Genomic DNA, 21,530 nt, shown 5'->3' with positions numbered 1-21,530 from the left:
AATAACGTGAATGATCAATGCTCAGCATGGTCTCTCTGGGTTTACACGTGATGTAGGAAAAAAGCAGTGGTGTGTGACAGTGTAGGACAGTGGGAGCCAGGCATGTCACGGTCTTTTATTTTGCTTCATTGATCGCCTGTGAACTGGTCTGTGCTCTGTTAGCTCATCTTTCACTATCTCTCCATGCGGTGCCTCTCCTTTCTCCCTGTTATTCAACCACCAGTTGAGTGATTCGATTTCATGACCACTAATCTATTACTCCTTAGTGTATTTCATGTTTGGGGGAAATGATACCTGCTATTAGTTGTATTGAATCATAAAGGAATACAGCAACTTTTGGGAATTTGTCCAATTGGTCAACTAACCAGTGAATGATGGGATGCCAAAATCATCCAAGCGTCGCTGATAAATGATTGCATCACTGGCTGTTGTGCTCCAAGCTAAAGCTAAACAGCAATGGCATCATAGAGAGTGTTTTATGATATAAACAGTTAAAAAAGCTAAATTATTTACATTCATGTTTACTTATTAGCAGTCCTCCTTTACTGCCTTTGTTAGCACATTACCACGTTTCTTGATGCATTACCGTCCCTCCACCTATACTGTAATTTAGTGGAATATCTTGATAAAAAGACATGTATGTGTTACCTGCATGCACATGTCTTGCACATACATGTGAGTGAGTTCTTTTTGCATTGGCACAAGTCCCTCTTCACTACACATTGAAATCGCATTAGGAAGAGATCTATTTACAACCAGCATGGACACCAGAAATGAATACCTTAACCAAAAACTGTTGCTGTTTTAAGACAAATAATGTGAATGTATCTTTAATCCATGGTGGCAACCTTTCTCAGAGCCTATGGTGACGTCTTCAAATTGCTTACTTTGTCTGACCAACATTCCATATATAATGTTTTTAACATTTGCTGTAGAAAAGCAGTAAATCATAACAATAGAGGTGTAGGGACCAACGAATGATGACCAAAGAATGAGCTTTCTAAAAAATAAAGATGCAAATTTCACCTTTTTAAAAAGCAAAGGGTCCTAATAAGACCAGGAGGGACGATGCGAGCTGACTTACTCAAGAGGTAACACTTTACAGTAAGGTACACACAACTTTGTGTAGTTACCAGGGAATAAATGAGGAACTAACTATTAATGAGTAACTCCAAATCAAATGTTAAAGAGTAACTCATGATGAGTTAGTGATTAGTTAATTGAGAAACGAGTGAGGAACAAATCAAGAATTACTCGATAATTTTTAACTAATGCAGGTGTTACTAGATAAAAGCACAAGGGACAGAGCAATTAATCATAAGATAATGATGACGTAATGAGTGACTGACCATTAAATACTCAAAGGATTGCGTGCCACTTTACTTAGGGGGGCATAAAACTGAAGTAACTAGTAACTAATGAGCCATTGCTGTATTTGTGCATCTCAGCAGTTGGTCCAGAGACAATCCAGAATGACTCATGAAGAAAACGGCCAGTATGATCGATTCACAGATATTCATGAACTAATCATTGCTCAATAATTCATTAATAAAGGATTATCCAGTAGGAATTATGAAGTAAGTACTTATTATGGTTCATCAATAATCAAGTTGTTAACTAATCATTAAATAATCATTATCTACTAGATAGAACTGATTAGGACCTACTCATTAAACAATGGTTCACCTGCAGTTAGTTCCTCATTTGTTCCCTGGTAACTACATAGCTTACCTTATTGCAAAGTGTTACCACCCAAGAGGATCTCACATCATTCATGTTATTGTTACTCTGTGTCCATAGTGATACCCAGGGCTATTTATGAATGGAATGAAAATGTGCATAAAGAGCTAAAAGAGTCCGTACTACTGCTGCGGATACACCATCTACCCTCCACTCTACTGTTTATGTCCTCGAGCAGGCTGCTGTTTTAATTATGGCCTGGGCTGCCACTACTGGTTGCTTGGAGACACATGATTGACAGCAGCCATGTCTGTTCATTGCCCCTAGCATCTCCTTGATTGACGGTCACTTGTTTGACTCGAGACTGTGTACACGAACGTCTCATCTGGAGCCTGAAGGTCACCTTGTAGAAGTCTGCGTCTATGTGTGTATACATACTGTAGTGGGGGGAGTGTTGCCGTGTTTCTCATGATAATGATAATGTATCCACACAGACTAAATCGTGTAAAGTTCTTAAAGGGAGGGAGAGGAGGGAAGTCATTTTACAGCTCCGCAAATAGCATTTAACCAGGCGCATAAGGCCAGTGCAGTAAAAAATAATGTACATTCAAGTCTGCAGCTGGATTTAGACCGTGAGGGGGAAATAAGATTGAGTGACAGAGACAGAGAGAGGAGAGTGGAACTGTCTTAAGGAAGATGGGATTCAGAGTGATGGAGTACCCTGATGGCTGATAACGGATGAGAGGAGTGAGGGTAAAGGAGAAAGACTCCCATAATTCCTCTTTTTTTCTACAGCTCTGTCTGTCTTGTCACTCTTTATTTCCAGCAAATGACTCTGTCTCGTCCTCCCTCTGTCCCTCTCTCCTCTGTGAGTCCGTCCGTCTGTCGGGCTCTGTTCCCGCTGTGTAATCTCTCTGTAATTTCTCTGTCTTTTCCCCTCCCTCTCTCTCTTTCTCTCTCTCTCCCTCTCTCTGGGTTTTTTTTGAGATTCACAAAACGGGCCCGAGCTGCAGCTTATCTTGTTTCCCAGAATGCTCAGGGGGCTATTGTCAATCACTTGGGCCTACTAACTGTCACACGTCAGCATATCTGAGCAAGGTCATCACACACTTACTGTACAATGGATGTGGGAGTCTAATCAGACTATTACAGGACTATACTGACACTTTTCGCAATATGTAATTATTAGCTGCAAAGACTAAAAACTTACATGAGATGGGTGGTCCACGACAGTGAATACTTAACTTTCTGTTATTGGTCAGAGTTTCATCATTATCACAGGTGGACTAGAGACTTCTCCTGGGCCAGGCAGGCTACTTCCAGTTTAGCTCCCCGCTATTTTGGGTCTCTGTACATCATAAATAAGTCATAGAGTGTGGTCTATACCTAGTCTGTAAAGTGTCCTGAGATAACTTTTGTTATGATTTGGCACTGTAAATAAAAATTGAATTAAATAGAAATTGAATTATTAAATGATTTAATCCTGCAGCTCTTCTAGACTTTTCAAATGCTATTGGACTGAATAAATCAAATTGAGTTATTTTGCAGTGGTTGTGATGCTCAAACTAATGATTCCACGGATAAACAGATGTTTCTTAATACCACCATTTAATCATTATGCTAAATTGGCTTTGAGTCCGACACACTTCCTGTACACTGCCACATCTTCAAAAGGGACAGACTGAAAAAAGAGTCTGCACACTAATCTGAGCTCTCAGTATGTGTTTGTTAAAGCAACATCATCTGGTCAATAGAGGAGAAACCGTAAGTGTGTGGATTTTACTTCAGTTTTTCCCTACCATGTAGTCAGGTAGCTAACGCTATTCAACCAGCAGATATAGGGATGTTGGTTTAAGCAGCATCAGATGAATCAGTGTGAGAACTTTTCTGCTATACTACTACTATACTATAGGATGTTTTTGTTTTCTTTAGTTTTGTTTTGGCTTTCCTCCGATTTATTTTACTCTTTTCTTTATATATATATATATATATATATATACATAAAACATGTAACAAGAATGTGCAGATGATAGATACTACGAAAAGCTGATACACTGTGGTTCTGTTGAAACATGTTATGTCCAAGGACACAAGAAAAATAGTATGATGAAGATAATGTATTCTGTGGGTAACGGGAGTGGGACTAGATAAGCTTTTGCTTCTCCAGGTATCAGATCGGTGCATCTCTACTTTATAAAGACAAAACAAGCTATTAGTAACTGTGATACTACCGGTGTGGTTAAAAACTAAAAAGAGCATATACAATGGATCCTGATATTTTGGCTTCACACCAACACCAAGGGTATATATAAAAAATGTGACACTAAATGTCCCTTCTTTGCTACTATGAATGAGCAGAAACTTACATAATGCAACTTAAATTATTGAACAAATCTAAATGAAATAAATCAAATAAAACATATTACTTAAACCTGCTGTCTGCACTGTGTGCTGGTGAGAGTTATAGGTAGCACACTCCACGAGCTGACCACTGGATCTTTTCTTGGCTTTGACTTTGCATGATGATATTTTAATGCCTCCCACTAAATATAGCCCCTCGCACAGAGAGAGAGAGAGAGAGAGAGAGAGGGGAGCCACATACACATATAAAAGTCAGAAGGCTGGTATGGAGACCCAAAAAGCGAGACCATGTGTGTATATGAGTGAGTGAGAGGGAAAGTTGAGTTTGCCTCTTGCAGCTCAGGTCAGCGGAGGACATAGAAAGGGACATGAAAAAGGGAAGTGAGTGCTGTGATTCAGAGAAGCAGTCTAACTCATAACTGATGTGAAGGTGTTGGATGCCAAATGTTTGTTGGCAAGCCATCATCCGGGACAGCTGAAAGTCAAGAGGGAAGCAGGGGCAGGTGAGGAGGGAGCTTATGATTAAGAGAAACGGGAAAGCCTGCACGGCCTGAGAGCACACATGCAGAGTTTTACACATTACTTATCCTATTTCTCCTTTCATGTCCCTTTCGGGGTCGCGGGGCACACATTACTTATCCCATTTCCACACATTACTTATCCCATTTCTCCAAATTCCATCATATTGTCATTTTTTCTGACATACTTTATTTATTTATTTACCACTGTATTGGACAGTAAAATCCAAACCTTTTTTTTTTTAATTAAAAAACTCCCCCAGAATTTTTATGACATGATGCAAACCCTCTGTCAGTGGTTTCTGGTTTTTGCATTACATAACACAAATGCATAATGTTTATATAATATTCACCTTTTGTTACAAAGTGGGAACTTTTGAGAGAACAATATAGAGCATACACACTCAGAATTCAGACAAGTGAAATTGCAGACAGTAATATTTTGGACACAGCCATGGACTGTGTTACAGAGACTAGTGCTCTTTGGCTACTTTAAACACTGAACATGTGTTGCGATCTTTGATTGAATAACATATATTATGTTACATTACATACAGTATACTGTAGTATTAAGTGTTGTCTGTTCTTATTCTGTGCCATAGCAGCCTAAGGATGTAAATGTTAGTCCATCCAACTGTCCCATATCTGGGCAACTTCTGCTTTCATTGCTATGACATTTAGGGTTTATACAGAGGATAAAACTTAATATAATGACCTCCTGTCTTTGCCTTAAATACCCTCAGAAGGTCAAAATGATGTGCACAAGAACTGATCAAATCTAACTGATGGATTGCAATGAAACTTACTGAGCAACAGTGATTTGTGACGGTCAGACAAATGACCTGCTGATGGTGGCGTTGGATCAGATAACACTTTTCTGGAGGGCATAGACCAACAATGAGTTTTCAATTTTTAGTGTAATACAGTACGTTTTAGGGCCTGTTGATAATTCAATACCATAATTTATCATCTTTCACTAGAATCGACATTGAAATTTTGTGATACACAACTACCTTGGCTAAATTGACAAAAGTTGTTTTCATTTGAATATTGTAGTTTTGGTTTTATTATCAAACTTTACATTGCCACACAGTTAAATGTGATTAACGCCAACGGGATTACATAACCCATGACACACGATCAGATATCACGATATATTGAGCAGTCCTTCTTGGCGATATGGAAGGGGATAGAAGAAGGAAAGTATTAGATATATGTATATAATTTCTAAATTGTAAACATTTCTATCATAAAGCCCATATTTTTCTATGTTGTTTCTATCGTCCAAAAAACAGTGACTGAACCATGTTACAGCAATATTTACGTCATTTTGACGACGCGTTATATTCTGATCCTTGTGTGTTATGTTCAATTTGCACTAAAGTATAATGAGAAAATACTCTCTGATTCGTACAGGGGTATGTAAAAATGAGCCTTACCACCTGGTTATTTCATATAGGCTATTTATTTGTTGACTTCCCAGAAAACATGCTTTACATGATATACATCATTATAGAGATATGAAATAAGCTATATCGGGATAGATTTAGGCCAAGATCACCCAGCCAGTATGTTATGCTGCAATGATCTAGTTTCAGCCCGATGAACCTGGATATTGGGTCAGATGCTGGTACATAAGGGGTTAAACGCTCACTAATGTTGCTTCAAGATCATGTAGGGCTTAATAAATGAACAATCAAATCTTAGCTAAAAATCACTAGGAGCCAGTTTGGTAGAACAGCGGTGGCATGCTCCCATCTGATGCAGTTAACAGCCTCGCTGCTGCAGTTTGTACAGTCTATGTAGAGATTTTTGGCTGAGGCCGACTATGATGAGTTAGGGCTCTAACTGCAGATGACCTCATTTTTAAAAAACATTTCACAGGTGAAGGAAACAAGATTGAACAACCCTCTTCACTTGATTATTCGAACTTGGGTCAGATACTGACTTTTGATTTAATACACTGCACTCACAGTCAAATGCAGACTTTTTGAGTTGATTAATCTCAGAGTGTTTCCTGGTTGGATTTATTTGCTCGGGAAATGTGCGGAAGAGGATAAGTAGAGCTGCTGTATTGTTATCAGACAGTGTATGTAGATTCCTACGATTTAATGCGGAGCACTCTGTCGGAGAGATGCTGGGTGTTAGGCAGGGGAGTGACAGAGGACGCAGGGATGTGAACAATATAATAAAGGATGGAGGTCAGAAGAGGAGAACGATAGAGAAAGGGAGGGAGGAGGAGAGTGGGGTTATGGGAGTTTGTTGAGGAACTAAGCTGATTTGCAGTCAGAGCGTACAGTATATGTTCTGTCTCTTTTCTCCATCTCACAGTCTGCCCACTTGTCTTCTGCCCCTCCTATCTATCAATCAATCAATCAATCATCTATCTTTCTATCTATTTATCTATTTAGATGCAAGATTCTTATACAATCAGTATTTCTATAACTGCAGTTTATTTGGCATCCTTGTTTCCTTTTTTGTTTAAATGTAATAATGTGTGACTTTTCCGTAGAATGAATGTTACAATAATGCTGATGACTGCAGGTGAACCTGTAGAGGTGTGTTCATTTATTTGACTGCTGTACTTTCCTTTTACTTGAGTATTACAGTTTATAGTAATGCAAATGTACAGTATACTGTACTTTATATGAAACACACTTCAAAACACTGCAAAAGAAACATTTCACATATATATACAAGTACAACACACAGTAGTCTACAGTAAATTTCTAGCCACAAGGAATGGTTGGTCCACCTGGTCCAGATACCAATATCTCTAAAAGACTGTTAGAAGGGTTGTCATTCAATATGTACAGACATTCATGGTCCCCAGAAAATGGATCCTAATGGCTTTGGTGATTGCTTGACTTTTCAGCCATACTGCCATGTGTTTAGTGCTGATTAGAAAATATTAGTAAACTAACATGCTATTTGTTTTTTTTAATTGCTAAATGCACTATCTGCTGCACTTCTTTAAATCGTGCATTTTATAATCCAAATTATTGGATTATACTGTAGCATTATATTGATGTGTGATGTAATGTCACATTTTGTAATGTACTTTTGTGATGCACTCTGAAATGCACTTGATAAATGTATTCTGTAAATCTGTAATAAATGTATTTATTATGAATTTTTTTTACTGTCAAATTGTTGAAATGTATTGAGTCTGCTGGAAAGTGGACCCCAGGACGACTAGCAAACTTCTAAGTGATCCTGAAATGATCCTCTAATAAAACAATCAAAACTGAAATGGTCGACATTATACCGGCTAAACATTAGCATGTTAGTATAATGTCACTAGCATTTAGCTTAAAGCATTGTGCTTATTCTTGGGATTTTCACTTCTGCTTCCTATCGCATCGCCGCCTGCACCCCCTCTCTGGGGGCTTTTGGTCTCTGTGTACTCCGCAAAATGAGTAATCTCTGCCTGGATAGAGCCAGGCTCTCACTCACATTTTTGAGGACATTTTATTTGTGCATTGCGTGTCTAACTATAAGCAACAGTGTCATTGCTGCAATCAATTCTTGCACAAGGTGGAATGCTGACCCCTAAGAGCATGTGACCAGGAACGACGCATTGTATCTTTAACACGGTTAAGATGTGTGGGTGTGTGTATGGACTGTATTGTATGTATGCTTGAGGTCTAACAAATGCGTTCAATGGATTTCTTTCGTCATAAAACCTATGTGGCGATTCTTTGAACACTTCTGTTACTATTTAGAATCCCGCTTACTAGCAAGAACTCCTACATGAGCTCTTAAATTAGGGAAAACACAGAGTTCTCAAACAGGTGAGCTCTCAAGGACTGTGTTATTTGCATGTAAAACAAGTAGCTTGGTCAGCACTAAATTTGCAAGTTCCATCAACTTTTATGTTTTTGTAAATTTCTACACTCTAATATTTTGTTTTTTTGTGTGGTTTTATGTTTGCAAACCAGCTTGCCTCAAATGACACAAGGACTAAAGCATTTTGAATTGAATTGAAGGAGGAGGCGTATTGATAAGCAGTTAAAGCAGGAAAAAAAAAAAAAATTCACCGAATCAGTTCAGGAACACCAAAGATGACATGCGAAAAAAACAAGCGGATAATTGGTGACAAGCTGCGACCAGCTTGGCTCTTAATTGACTCACTGTGGATTAGAAGCTGGGCTTTCTGCTTCTGCTTTACCAACCAGCCAATCTCAAAGTGAACAGCAGCCAGGCTGCAGACCCTTTGTAGCTGTGCCACACTGACAGATGTGAAATGAGGTGTTGTGAAATAATATATTGTACTAGTACATTTTCTGCTTTATTTCAGGATTAACACCATGTGCATAAAGTTAATGCTTTCTTGCAACTATGCTCTCCATAAAGTTGTTTATATATCATGTAACAGTAGATAAATCTGGTGATCTTCTATTGACCGTAGTATTCCAAACAAAACAGGCATCTAAAGGTTTGCGGCTTCACCATGATGTACTGCCTATTTCTGTTCCCCCCCAATGGAATGTCACATCGGAGTAGATTTGTCAGAAGAAGTTTTAGGGCTGGATCTGAATATTTGATTATTGAGATTTGGTTCATTGAGTAGGTATTCGGTTTTAAATTTTGGCATTCAGAGAGTCCTGTTTTTATTTTTGAAACGGTAGAATAACAAAATCCTCAAAAACAATGCCTTTTGATTAAACCGAAAGACACATGATGTAGCACAGTGTTGCCAGTACAAAAGTCTCTACTGCCTTTTGCTGTTATTTATTATATTTCTCTCAGCAGTCCATGACTTTTTTGTTCTTGCTAGCAACATTAGCTGCTGTTTGAAAAATATCAAGCGTTAAAAAATCGCATGCAAGCCAGTATTCACAGCAGTGTTCTGAGCAGAGGAAGTCCGCTAGCCGCTTTGCAAATTCATACAGCATATCTGCAGCTCTGTGCCGTCCATCTCAGTCGAGATATTGAGAAATGTCTGGCTGAGTGACGTTTTAAATAAGTGGTATGATTTGTGTAGAGGTCTGTGGGGTTATACTGTGTACCCCACCCTGTGACATCATGTTTCTGTCCATTATTCAGTGCCATTACTCAGGAACAGAAGGGAAGACATTTGGTCAGATACAGAACTAGTGACACTGATCTTGAAACTGTGCTGATTGTACAGATCTTGTGAGCTGCCTTGTTGACGGTGTGTATGAAGCATCCAGGTTTCCCTAAAAAAATATGCTCAATTCCTTCAAAGTCTTGACTACATATAGTATGAAAGTCTGGACAGTTCGGATGTAAACTGCAACTTGTTTCGTATGTGGAGGCATACCAACGCAAACTGGTAATTCTAGATTTCTTATTTTAGGCACAAGACAGCCAGAATGTGAAGAAACAATGACATCTGCATCGGTGTGTATGATCACACCGATGCAGATGTCATTGTTTCTTCACATTCTTGTTCCCGAAAGTCAGTGCCTAGCAACTCCTTTCCAGTGACATCAGGTTGTGAAAGTTGACACGCTATGATTGGTTGGGGGACCAGCATGGACTGTCATGTCTCTATGTAAGAATGCATGACTCTATAATCACTTAATCTGACACAGTGACCATTTTAACAGACACAGATATTGTCTATATATGTCTGAACCCCGGAATGTGACTTGATCCCAGTCTCAAGTAAGTCCTGACTCATTTGATCCAAGTCTCGAGTGAGTTCTGAGTCATTTGATCCAAGTCTCAAGTGAGTCCTGAATCATTTGGTCCAAGTCTCAAGTAAGTCCCAAGTGATTGTTTCTTGAGCAAGTCAAGCCAAGTTGCTTACCTGCAGGGTCCTGTCTTTATAAAGAGAAAAGACAAAGTATTAGTTCCTGTCTAATATGCTAATAGAATTGGTCAATTTATCTAACCTGTTAAAAAAGTATGAAAATGAATTATATTTGTATAATGATATTCATTGAAATGATGTTATCAAACAAAAAACAAATAAACTTTATAAAAACGTATCTCCCCATCACTTTTAAACATTGAAATACTGACTACAGCGCCATCTAACAAAAATCTTCAGTTTATTTGTTTCTTAATTTCTTCATAATCAAAATGCCATCATTTTTCTTTGGCAATTGGGTTAATAAGTAATATCAATTGTTATCAGACTAAGGTTTGCCAGCTACAGAGTTGTGAGGGAACAGATTGTATCAGCGTTAGCTAGCTATACAGTTGTGGAAGAACAGATTATAGCAGGCTAATGTTAGCTAGCTATAGAGTTGTGAGGGAACAGATTGTATCAGGCTAATGTTAGCTAGCTACAGAGTTGTAAGAGAACAGATTGTATCAGGCTAATGTTAGCACGCTACAAAATTGTGATAGAACAGATTGTATCAGGCTAATGTTAGCTAGCTATAGAGCTGTGAGGGAACAGATTGTATCAGGCTAATGTTAGCTAGCTACAGAGTTGTAAGACAACAGATTGTATCAGGCTAATGTTTGCAGACACTGGACTGTATAGTGACCAGATTTGTGAGACAAAATCCTGGGACCTTTTAAAACCTCCAAAACATAGTGTGTCATATTTTTGTCTTTGAAAAACTAAAACAGGGACACTGCCTTTACCATTCATAAAGCAATTTATCTCACTATATTTGACCCAAATTGTAAAGGAATTGATTAACAATGAGTTTGTTTCCTCTAATCAAAGTAGCTGAGACCAAGAACATCCAAACAATCAGCTGTAATAAACAGCTATCACCCAGACACTTCACCCAAACTAAGGCCTCCTCCTTACACCATATGATTTTCACAAGGTTTGGGGAAGAGTTTTAAAATGTCACAGTTCATGTTGAAGGAAAACAATAAGTCCTTACCTCTCAAGTCCAAGTCAAGTCTCAAGTATTTTATTTTCTGTCAAATCAAGTTGCAAGTCATCCAAACAGTGACTTGAGATACTTCAAGTCCAAGTCACTAAGTCTCAAATTCCACATCTCTGGAACATACCACTGATGGCATGAGATAGTAGAAGTCAGCAAGGGCTCCATTGTGAGGACGAATAATCTTGTGTACAAGTGTATTCAATAAGTAATTAATTAAGTCATTAATTAATTACTCATCTTTACTGAGGCAAATATGGCAATGAATCATAATATTGATTAGGTGAGCATATCTCTCACTGCTGCCCTAGAGACTGGTTCTCCTCCACTGAAAGGCAGATGCAGTGCCTAAACCTCTCATTTATGTGTGGGGTGAAAGCTGTAGAATTCAAGGAAAGAATATGAGGAAATAATCATGTTAATGTGTATTATTATTTATATTATATTATTAATTTCATTTTCATTATTTTTATTGATTATTTGCCATATTGTTTTATTTAGTTTCTTCTCATCTCAGCCTTGACTACATCTGACTGAATGTAAAATCTCTCTTAAGATATAATGAACTACATATTGTATACCTATTCATGACACTTAAGCCTGTCTTCATTACAGTAAGGTAAGGATGGAAATAAAAACAATTCAGTGGTTAATTTCCATACAATGTACATTTTTTTTTAAGATTTGAAGCTCCTGGTTCATCTTGAAACTCTTCCTTGTGCTTTTTCATCAGTACAAGCAGAAAGTAACCACTATATTGACTGTGTCTAATGCACCGACTTGCTCACCTTAGTGCTCTTTGCTGTGTTTGATATGCTGTCAGACTGAAATTGACGCGTTCCTTGGTGCATACTGATATGTGTTCTGCTGTGTGTGTGTGTGTGTGTGTGTGTGTGTGTGTGTGTGTGTGTGTGTGTGTGTGTGTGTGTGTGTGTGTGTGTGTGTGTGTGTGTGTGTGTGTGTGTGTGTGTGTGTGTGTGTGTGCGTCTGCCACTTCACTTTAGATGATGTGTTGGCGAGGGATGCCGGTGAGTGTGTCATCTGTCTAGAGGAACTGCAGCAAGGGGACACCATAGCCAGACTGCCGTGCCTCTGCATCTACCACAAAAGGTGAGACACACACACACTCACACACGCACACACACACACACACACACACACACACACACACACACACACACACACACACACACACACACACACACACACACACACACACACATATACATACACATTTGAATCACTGCCCATTATATAATTTTGCACTTTGCCTAATTAAATCCACCTACTGCACTCCAATAAAGACATTCCTTAAGGATGGACAGTCGTTGTTGCATTTGATTTAGAGGTTATTCATATTATATCGTGTGTGTAGCATTTCTAAACATCAATGTATCACTGTCAGATTAACCGTGATAGCTTGTATATATATATATATATACTGTACATACGTATATACTATAACAATATGAGAGCAGGCTTCAATGAGTGCGTCAGAAATGTTGCTCCTCTTTTTTCTGCTATTGGTTTTAGTGAACAACATAATGATACTGATGTTATTTTTGTTTATATGGCTGCTCGCTCTTGTAACTGTCTGCCACCCGAACCTCTGTTTGCTATGTAAAAACAGCATCCACCTCCTGCTTTGTGCCATTCGGCTTGTGTCCCTCTCAATTTAACTCAATGTCAACACAAGCACAAAGTAGTAACAGTTTCCACTGTTTCATGGTGTTTTTCCACCGCATGGTACAGCTCGACTTGACTTGTTTTTGATTTTCCATGAGCAAATGTTGTTGAGAGTACCAGGTACCTGTTACTTTGTTCAGTATGACCTCCGTCAAGGTCCCCAAGCAAGCTGCTCATGTCTGTGCAGGAGACTACAGAGTAAGATGTTTTTAAAAGTGCTAAGTTACCGCTAATGAAAAGCCATCATTTCTTGATTTTGCTGCTCCATAACAAATGCTTTAAAATACCCAATCAATTGGGGACTTTTATTGTGAAACATTTATAGGAAATGATGTGTTAATCCACCATTTTACAGATGCTCCTCATGCCCGCGGATTCTGACTAGCAACAGCAGCCGTTGTGCAGTAAGAACAGGAATGTCTGACGTAATCTCCTATATATTGTGAATTCAGGCCCCTTTTATGAAACTAAAAATATATAGTTGTTGTCTACCAATGGTTCCCAGGGACCAGCGGGCCACCGACTCTGCCCCTGGAAATTATTTATTGATGTCGAATGAGAGCTGTTCTCAGACCGTCTTGCCATGTTTGATACCGGTGCACAAGGCACGCATGGAGACTGTGGTTCATGTCCCATTTATGTCCTGGTGGTCGCTTAAGTTACGCTACAGTATCATACACATGCTATTGTTGCCTAAACCTAACCACATAGATTTGTTTGAATTCACAAAATGAAAGTATTGTAAAGTTAAACACGCATGGTTACTCAGTGTGTTGAAAAGTGTTACGTTGACAATATGTTGTTAATTGTACAATAAAAATTTGCATTTGGCAAGCATCAGTATCAGTTTTGTAAAATAAATATGTTGTAGAGGTTCTTCCAAGCATTTTGGATGGTTTGTATGGCCTAACCCATAGTACAAATATAAAGTACTTTTACTACATGCTACATCATACTTCTACTTTATATATTGTAGTGTAATATTTAATACAGGGTATTATTCTATTACTAAAATTCTGCAATAATTAGATATTAGTATTGATCTACATAAAAAGACCCAACAAGATATATAGTGGTATGATGTGATCTCCCCTTCAAAAGATTACAACATTAATACAAAATACTCCTTATAAGTTAAAGTATATTCCAATAGTATATATACTATTTTATCCAAGTACATTTTTTCTGATTTAAAGTTGTACTCCGTATGATTTTCATTTATTTAATTGTCTTTTAAGTTACTTTCTATCAAACAGTGAGCTAAAACAATGGTAATTGATCATATGACCCCTCTAATGAAAGCACTCGTACACGACATTCCCTCCCTAGACATAAATAAGCAGCCATGTTAGTGTTGCTGCTGTCTGTCACTGCGTTCACTTGTAATCAGAAATGGGAACCTCAACGTCTGAGTCAGTAGGGGTAGTAGTAAGGGCAGAAGTGTAATAGGAACATGAGTGTGTGTTTGGATTTAAGAGGGGAACATATTGGGGATGGACCAGAAGTAGAGAGGTGAATGTTCTTCAATAAAGTTCACAAAAGCAAAAATAAATACATAGTCAACACATATAGTGACCATGAACATGACAAGATGGAGGCACTGAAAGAACAGGCTCACCTGCAGTTACATTTTACCGCCAAAGAGGTCGCTAGAAACAAGGTATCTCAATTCTTTTGGAGTACAGCTTTAACTCTGTAGTTTTCCATAACATTCTGAATTCAAGACTTATACTTGTAATGGAGCATTTCTACATTGTGGAATTGCTACTTTTATTTTGATTAGTACTTTCACTTATATATACCGCACACAAATATTAACAGAGAAATTACATTTAAGTCTTCCATAAAACACAGAAGGAATGTGTGTAAAATAATGCATGTGTGAATGTGCTGTAACTCTGCTGTCGTGCCTCCCTCTGGGTCTCATTTATATGTTGTGTATGTTCTGCCAATGTGGGAGTACATGGAGGCCTTCCAACATGCCTACATGTTACTTTAGCAGCAATCCTCTATAGTACTGAATCCATTTAAGACTGCAGTATATTCAAACTGTGCTCTCTCTCTCTGTATTTGCAGCTGTATTGTAAAGACCTGTTGTTTGACAGCATAACTTGTGCCTGTGTGTCTATGTGTATCTACAGCTGTATAGACTCATGGTTTGAGATCAATCGGTCCTGTCCAGAACACCCCTCTGACTGACTGACAACTAGGCCCTCTATGAATACTGTTCAAGGTGAGACACACAGCACACACACATACACACACACACACACACACACACACACACACACACACACACACACACACACACACACACACACACACACACACACACACACACAGCAAAGCACACACACACGCACACACACACACACCACTGTCTGAATCCTAATTACTGCAAGATAATGTAAACCTGTATATTGAAGCTTGAAATGGCTTTAAAATCAGATGTGGTCTAGGCATTTATATGATGTACTTTATGCATTTGACTGGATACAAATTCATTGTAGAATTGATATATGATAAGAAATCATTAGTGTTGTGTATCCGAAGGCCTTAAACTTAACATAACATTTTCCAGAAAAAAAAAAAAAATTAATACTAATATCTGTATTTGTTCAAACACTGGCCAAGTTAAAAAGTTATTTACTGTGCAGAAACAATAAAAGATAGAAAATTACATATTATTAGTGTAACAAGACTAAGGCCGCACTCACACTTGACCCAGTTGATCCTTGCCGTGCTTAAGCCCGATTGCCCCCCTCCCTCCTCCCACTGGGCCAGGCCTGGCCTGCACTCATACTTCTTCAAAAGATCTCGGCCACGGCCAGTTGCTTTTTGCTTATACGTCATCGCCCGTTGGAGTTTTTGTGCATTTTGTCAAATTGCTTTTGAATATTTCAATCCGACCAAATCTGCAGTAAACACTCCACCTCCACATTAGACAACAGGGAACCCTTCGGGGACATTTTTTCGGTCACAGGGAACAGTCGTGCCCAAGCAGAGAACAGTTGCACTCACGCTGATCAAACAAAACTAGACTCTAGCTGTGAATCATGCTTGGTCACGGTACGAATGGTAAGTGTGAGTAGACCCTAAGAGTCTACAGCCATGCTGGCAGTGCTGTGAGCCCATTCATAGGTAGGGGTTTTGAGATAAATGCTAAAGTTAGCCTGCTAACATGCTCATAATGTCAATGCTAACATGCTGATATGTAGGTGTGTTTAAAATATTCACCATCTTATGGCACACTCTCACTTGGCATTTGTATCATGCCCAAGAACGATTCACAGTAAAGTCTAGTTCGTTTGACCAGTGTCAGTGTAGCCGCGCCGTGCCTTCCCAGCCCTGGCCCGCTTGAGAGAGGTGGGCTTCAACACAGCATGATTGCACATGCATGAGCAAGAAGTATAAGCAAGGAACAATTGTGCCTTGGCCCAAATCTTTCGAGGCGGTGTGAGTGCAGGCAGTGCCTGGCCAGCAGGGACGAGGAAGGACAATCGTGCTTAAGCACAGCACGAATCAACTGGTCTAAGTGTGAGTATGACCTTAGTTTAGTATGCTAGCATACTAACATTAGCTAATTAGCACCTAATTACTAATCCAGGGGTTTTAGAGATGAGTGGTGGACCTTCTGATCTACAGACATTCCCATCCATCCAATTGGAATAAAGATCAACATTGGTAAAATAATTTGAAGGTCTTTCATGAAAACAAACATTTGTGGCAAAAGTTCTATACACCCTCTCCCTATGGTTGGCTCTTACACTCATAAACAGATTACACAATTAATTGTCATCTAAGCCACTGGAACCATATATTCACTAAATGTTTTCAACTCTGTCTGTCTGCGTCCCACCTCCCTCCTCTCTGTCCCCAGGACATCTCGTGGTTCTGCCATGGATATCTGGACACAGACGTAACCAAATCTGATGAAACAATCAAAAAGATCAACACGTACTCATCCTGACAGAATCCATCATCCTAACCAAGATAATTATTCCTTGAACTGAACCCAAAAATGTGACTGTCAAACCATCGTACATTAAAGGGCCCCTCCCGAGCCCTCAATTTTCCGTCTGCTGAAGAGACTGCTTACCAACCCGCCCTTCCTTCCCTCCCCTCCCACTTCTCCAGGCTAACAGTCCCTTAAAGGGCTTCATCGGCCTCCCTGACATGCTCAGGTCCTTGCAGGCCTCCAGCAGCTAGCCTTCCATCTTGTATCTGGATCAGTCATTAGTGTCCAGCCCTGCCATGGCCTTAACTGGGGAGAGGAGAGGAGAGGAAGCAGAGCAGGGAGGGGGCAGGAGGGAACACGAAGGAAACCACACAAACAAGAAGGAAGATGACATGGATAAGAAGGACAAGAAGGAAACCAAACTGAGTCTCAGTGTGCTTCTTTCTCATAGTTCTTGCCTCAGTTCGGCACCCTTCCTCGCCAATTTGACTCATAGTAATCAAATCAAGTCCCCAAAATGCTTTTTAGGTCTGGTTTGTGCACAGCAGGGCAGGTAGGGAGGAATGGAAGGAAAAAAACCAACAGACTGGGATGACAGCTTGTCTATGTACAGGAGATCGGGTGGGGGGGGGGGGGGTCAGCAGTGTAGTTTACGCTCCTACTATGTAATATGTGTGTGTTTGGGATGCTCCAGTGTCAGGCTTCACCTGGTATGTGGATGTACACTGTGTGTGTGTGTGTGTGTGTGTGTGTGTGAGAGCGAGAGAGACGGCGTAACAGGTCAGTGTAGAGGGCTGACTGGGACAGTGCTGTGTGTGTCTGTGTATTGAAATGTTTACAGTCTAGATGTCCATGCTCCCTGTGTGTGCGACTGGCAGTCCTCCCTTTACTTTGCTGATGTTTACAGCTACAGAGAAGCGACATGACATATTGTAAATTAAGCACCTAACCTCTCTCGGTTCTTTCTTTTTAGATCTGCCAGAATTTTCATGCGATCATGATTGGTCTTTTTCTCGTGGGAGTATTGAGTGTGAGAGCGTGCGTGTCTCTGTGCATATGACTGTTTGTGCATGTGTGTTTGAGTGCGTGATTCTAACGGCGCCTCTTGGTCTATGCTACTGTCGGTTCCCAACGTTGTGTTTCTGCTAGAGGAGGTCTGGCTGACTGCGACTGGAGACGCGAGCCACTCAGACCCGAAAAAAAGGACTCTGTAGTCCCACTATCGAGCCACTGGACGGGGCTTATTTATTCATTTGTTCATATTTAACAATATTTGTTTAATATTCCAATCATGTGAGGTGTTACCCACTCTTCAGAATGCCAAGAGCTGATGTATGAAGACTTCTACAAATCAACATACAAACAAACTGCATTTACAAAGCTACTGTAAACAAATGGTGGAATAAATTGTGCTAGATGACAGACTCTATTTTTATTAACTTTCCTTCTGTGACCCCGATACAATTCTTAGAATCTCAATAGCACTGCATCAAACATCTTACTCCTGAGAATATTGTCAGCCTATAGATACACAGTACGTATTATACCTGTATATTAATGGAACATTGGAAAAATCCAGCCTCTTACAGCGGTCAGAGATGTCCAACACACTCCAGGAGTTATTTTGGGATTGAATGTGATGTATCTTCTTTCTCTGAACAGGCTGTGTGTAATCCTATTTCATTCAGTCATTAAACTACATTTCCCAGAACAACAATTGACAAGAAAGGGGCTGTGAATATAGGTATAGAATATGGGTACAACTGCCTACTTCTACTACTTACTGAACATTTGGAATGACAATCATTTTGTCCATGCCGAGAGTTGTGATGTGCAAGGAGCTGCGGTTTCCAAACTCATTTTTCCCCACTTTAAAATCCCATTCTCAAGTTCTAATGCAATGTTCCTCAACACAGAAACACAGGAGCCTCATGGATCATTTAACACTACTAGGTGTATGCCCATTACGTCCTCATTTTTTCTCTGTTATTTAGCATGGTGGACGGCTTTAAACACTTCATTACCCATGAGTAGAGATGCACCGATCCATTTTTCTGAGATTCAATCAAATACTGATACCTGGGCTGAGCGTATCGGCCGATACCGATCCAATACTCCTGTTGAATGAATGAACCGTATACCTTGTCATGTGAGTGAAGGCATCAGGCTTGACATAAACATTTAGCCTTGTTAAAAAAAAGGTCACAAATTAACACAAATATAAATGTATAATATGTGTAAAATTATTTATTAACAAATAAAAAAGTGTACATCAGCAGCAAAAATAAATAAATAACACTTCCATGTAAAGTGCACTGCAAACAGATAATTGATAACCGGTGTTGCAAACATAGAATTCAAGTGACTAGATTGCTCTAACTGTATCGATGTGTATGATATTAACAAAAAAGAAATATCAGAGCCAACATCCCATCTGAGTATTGGACCGGTGCATCTCTACCCATGAGTCTGAGCCACCATTGCAATGGAGAAGAAGCCAAAGAAGAGAGATTCAGAATTTGCAACTGGGAAAAAACACAACATCACAGTTTCTAATTGTATCTAAATTTGACGTAGAATTTAAAAATGAACTTTGACCTACTGGATGTTTTATCAGGTTTCAACAAAGCTTCACTTAAGCCGTTAGCGGTGCATGCAACAGAATGTTAAGCTCCGGTGAAACACATCTTGGGAGTTGATGTTTTATCCACAAACGCAAATCATCAAACTTTAACTTGAACTATTGAAGGTGGAAAAAAATTGCCTCTTTGACTCTGTGTTGACTGCGTGAATCTACATTGGTAAGAAGTACCCTTGATTCTGTAAATTGAAAGAAAGAATCTGCTATCAAACTCCATCAGATGCTGGAAATGTCCCAGTGTGACATGATGTTTGGATTGTTATCAAAGGAAATAGATTCAACATACCAATAATAACATTTGAGACAGAAATGCATCCCAAATACATGACAAGCTGATCTATGTTGTTGATACATTCAAGTGTGGATTTTTCTTCCTTGCACTCTGTGATAAATAGTGATGGAACAGTCACAACAAAAGGGCATGTTGGGCCCAACTCTTACACCCTCGACACTGTGGTAAGTCTTGGAAGAGTTGGATTTACTGCTAAGATGTTTGCAGGGAAACTCAACCTTCGGGAGAATTTTCAGATCACATCTCGAATGTTGGCAGGAAATCACTGATCAGAGCTTCCTAACAGCTTCAGAGCACTATGACTACCCTTCATTTTTTACCAACAACAGATGCTACATGATCCATCATCTTTTGTTTGGGGCGTAACATGAGTAAGTGTGTGTGTGTGTGTGTGTGTGTGTGTGTGTGTGTGTGTGTGTGTGTGTGTGTGTGTGTGTGTGTGTGTTTGTGTGCACGTGTGTGTGTGTGTGTGGAGAGAGGGTATCTGGAAACCATCTACGCAATATTTGAATCTTTTTAATCAATCATTACAATTCTCGAGGTATGACACAAAAAAGATTATGGGTAGTGAAGTTGTCTTTTATATCCCTTTGTTTTATTGCTCTATAGTCCCTCTTTATACAGTAGGTGCCAGGAAGTATGAAAGTTAACACAATTGAATGCAATCATCTACCAAAGGGGCCTCCACGGTGCTCTGAAGCTGACAAAAACTGCCTCAGATGTGATAAGTTGGGAGTTAACACAACACAGGCTGCTCTGAACTCAGTCATCAGGATTTGTATTTCCTGGAAAAGATGGATGGACGTTAAAGTCAGCGTAGTCCATTCTGGGGACCTCTATCATCAGAGTTTTTTCATAAGACTTTATTTGAAGTGCAATATGAGGCATTATAAGGACTGTAAACATAGTACTTCAAAAATAGGGTGGGTTTTCTAACCAAAGTAGGGGGTAGCTTTTGCGGCTTTAAATGTAAGCGTCCCTTGTGTTCAGTAATGTCACTGCAGCAAACAGGGAACATTAAACAGCAAAACTAAAATCTGCAGTTATAAACTTGACAGAGGAAACAACTAAACTTTAATCTTCTGAAATAGTCAATCAAGTTACACTGCTATTTTTCTCATACGTAAATGAGCAGAGCAGCAGCTAGAGAGAATGTGATTAATATTTTACGCATTAATGGTGTATTATTTCACCAAACCAAAGCCACAAACCATCCCCGGGTAAACATGCATCACTACTGTACAGTGCCACAAAAAGGGGGAAAAAAAGGTGTCGAAATGTTTTATAAATTGTGGGAAATACGGGAGAATTGTGACCCTGAGAGTAAACAATCAGGGGGGTTGGTAAGTTTTGCTTAAAGCTGCACTAACCAATACTTTTAATCAACAGTCGGTCAAATAACTACATGTAATGTGCAAGGTGTCATCAGTAGCATGAGAATGTATTATGACGTACATTAAAGCTCATTTTCGTGTTTAAATATACACTCATGTGTCCCATCAACAATACTTCACCAATAACCATTAACAGATAAAGTTCTTGTGTCAGGGCATGGCCTCGTCTCCACCCAAAG

At 39.3% G+C, this 21,530-nt stretch overlaps 1 protein-coding gene across 1 annotated transcript in view; it reads left to right on the top strand.

Moving 5' to 3' along the window:
- The window catches only part of znrf1 (zinc and ring finger 1), a 56,018-nt gene extending 38,385 nt beyond the window's left edge, over window positions 1–17,633 (top strand). Inside the window, exons 3-5 of the mRNA XM_083916247.1 lie at window positions 12,385–12,490; window positions 15,208–15,299; window positions 16,947–17,633. Coding sequence (XP_083772373.1) covers window positions 12,385–12,490; window positions 15,208–15,265 — 164 coding nt within the window. The 3' untranslated portion in view covers window positions 15,266–15,299; window positions 16,947–17,633. The remainder of the gene's footprint in view (window positions 1–12,384; window positions 12,491–15,207; window positions 15,300–16,946) is intronic.
- Window positions 17,634–21,530: the final 3,897 nt, after the last annotated feature.

The sequence above is a fragment of the Echiichthys vipera genome (assembly GCF_963691815.1).
Source record: "Echiichthys vipera genome assembly, chromosome: 7".
Classification (NCBI taxonomy): Eukaryota; Metazoa; Chordata; class Actinopteri; order Perciformes; family Trachinidae; genus Echiichthys; species Echiichthys vipera.
Note: the sequence above shows the minus strand (reverse complement) of the source record. Positions and strands in the feature narration are given on the sequence as shown.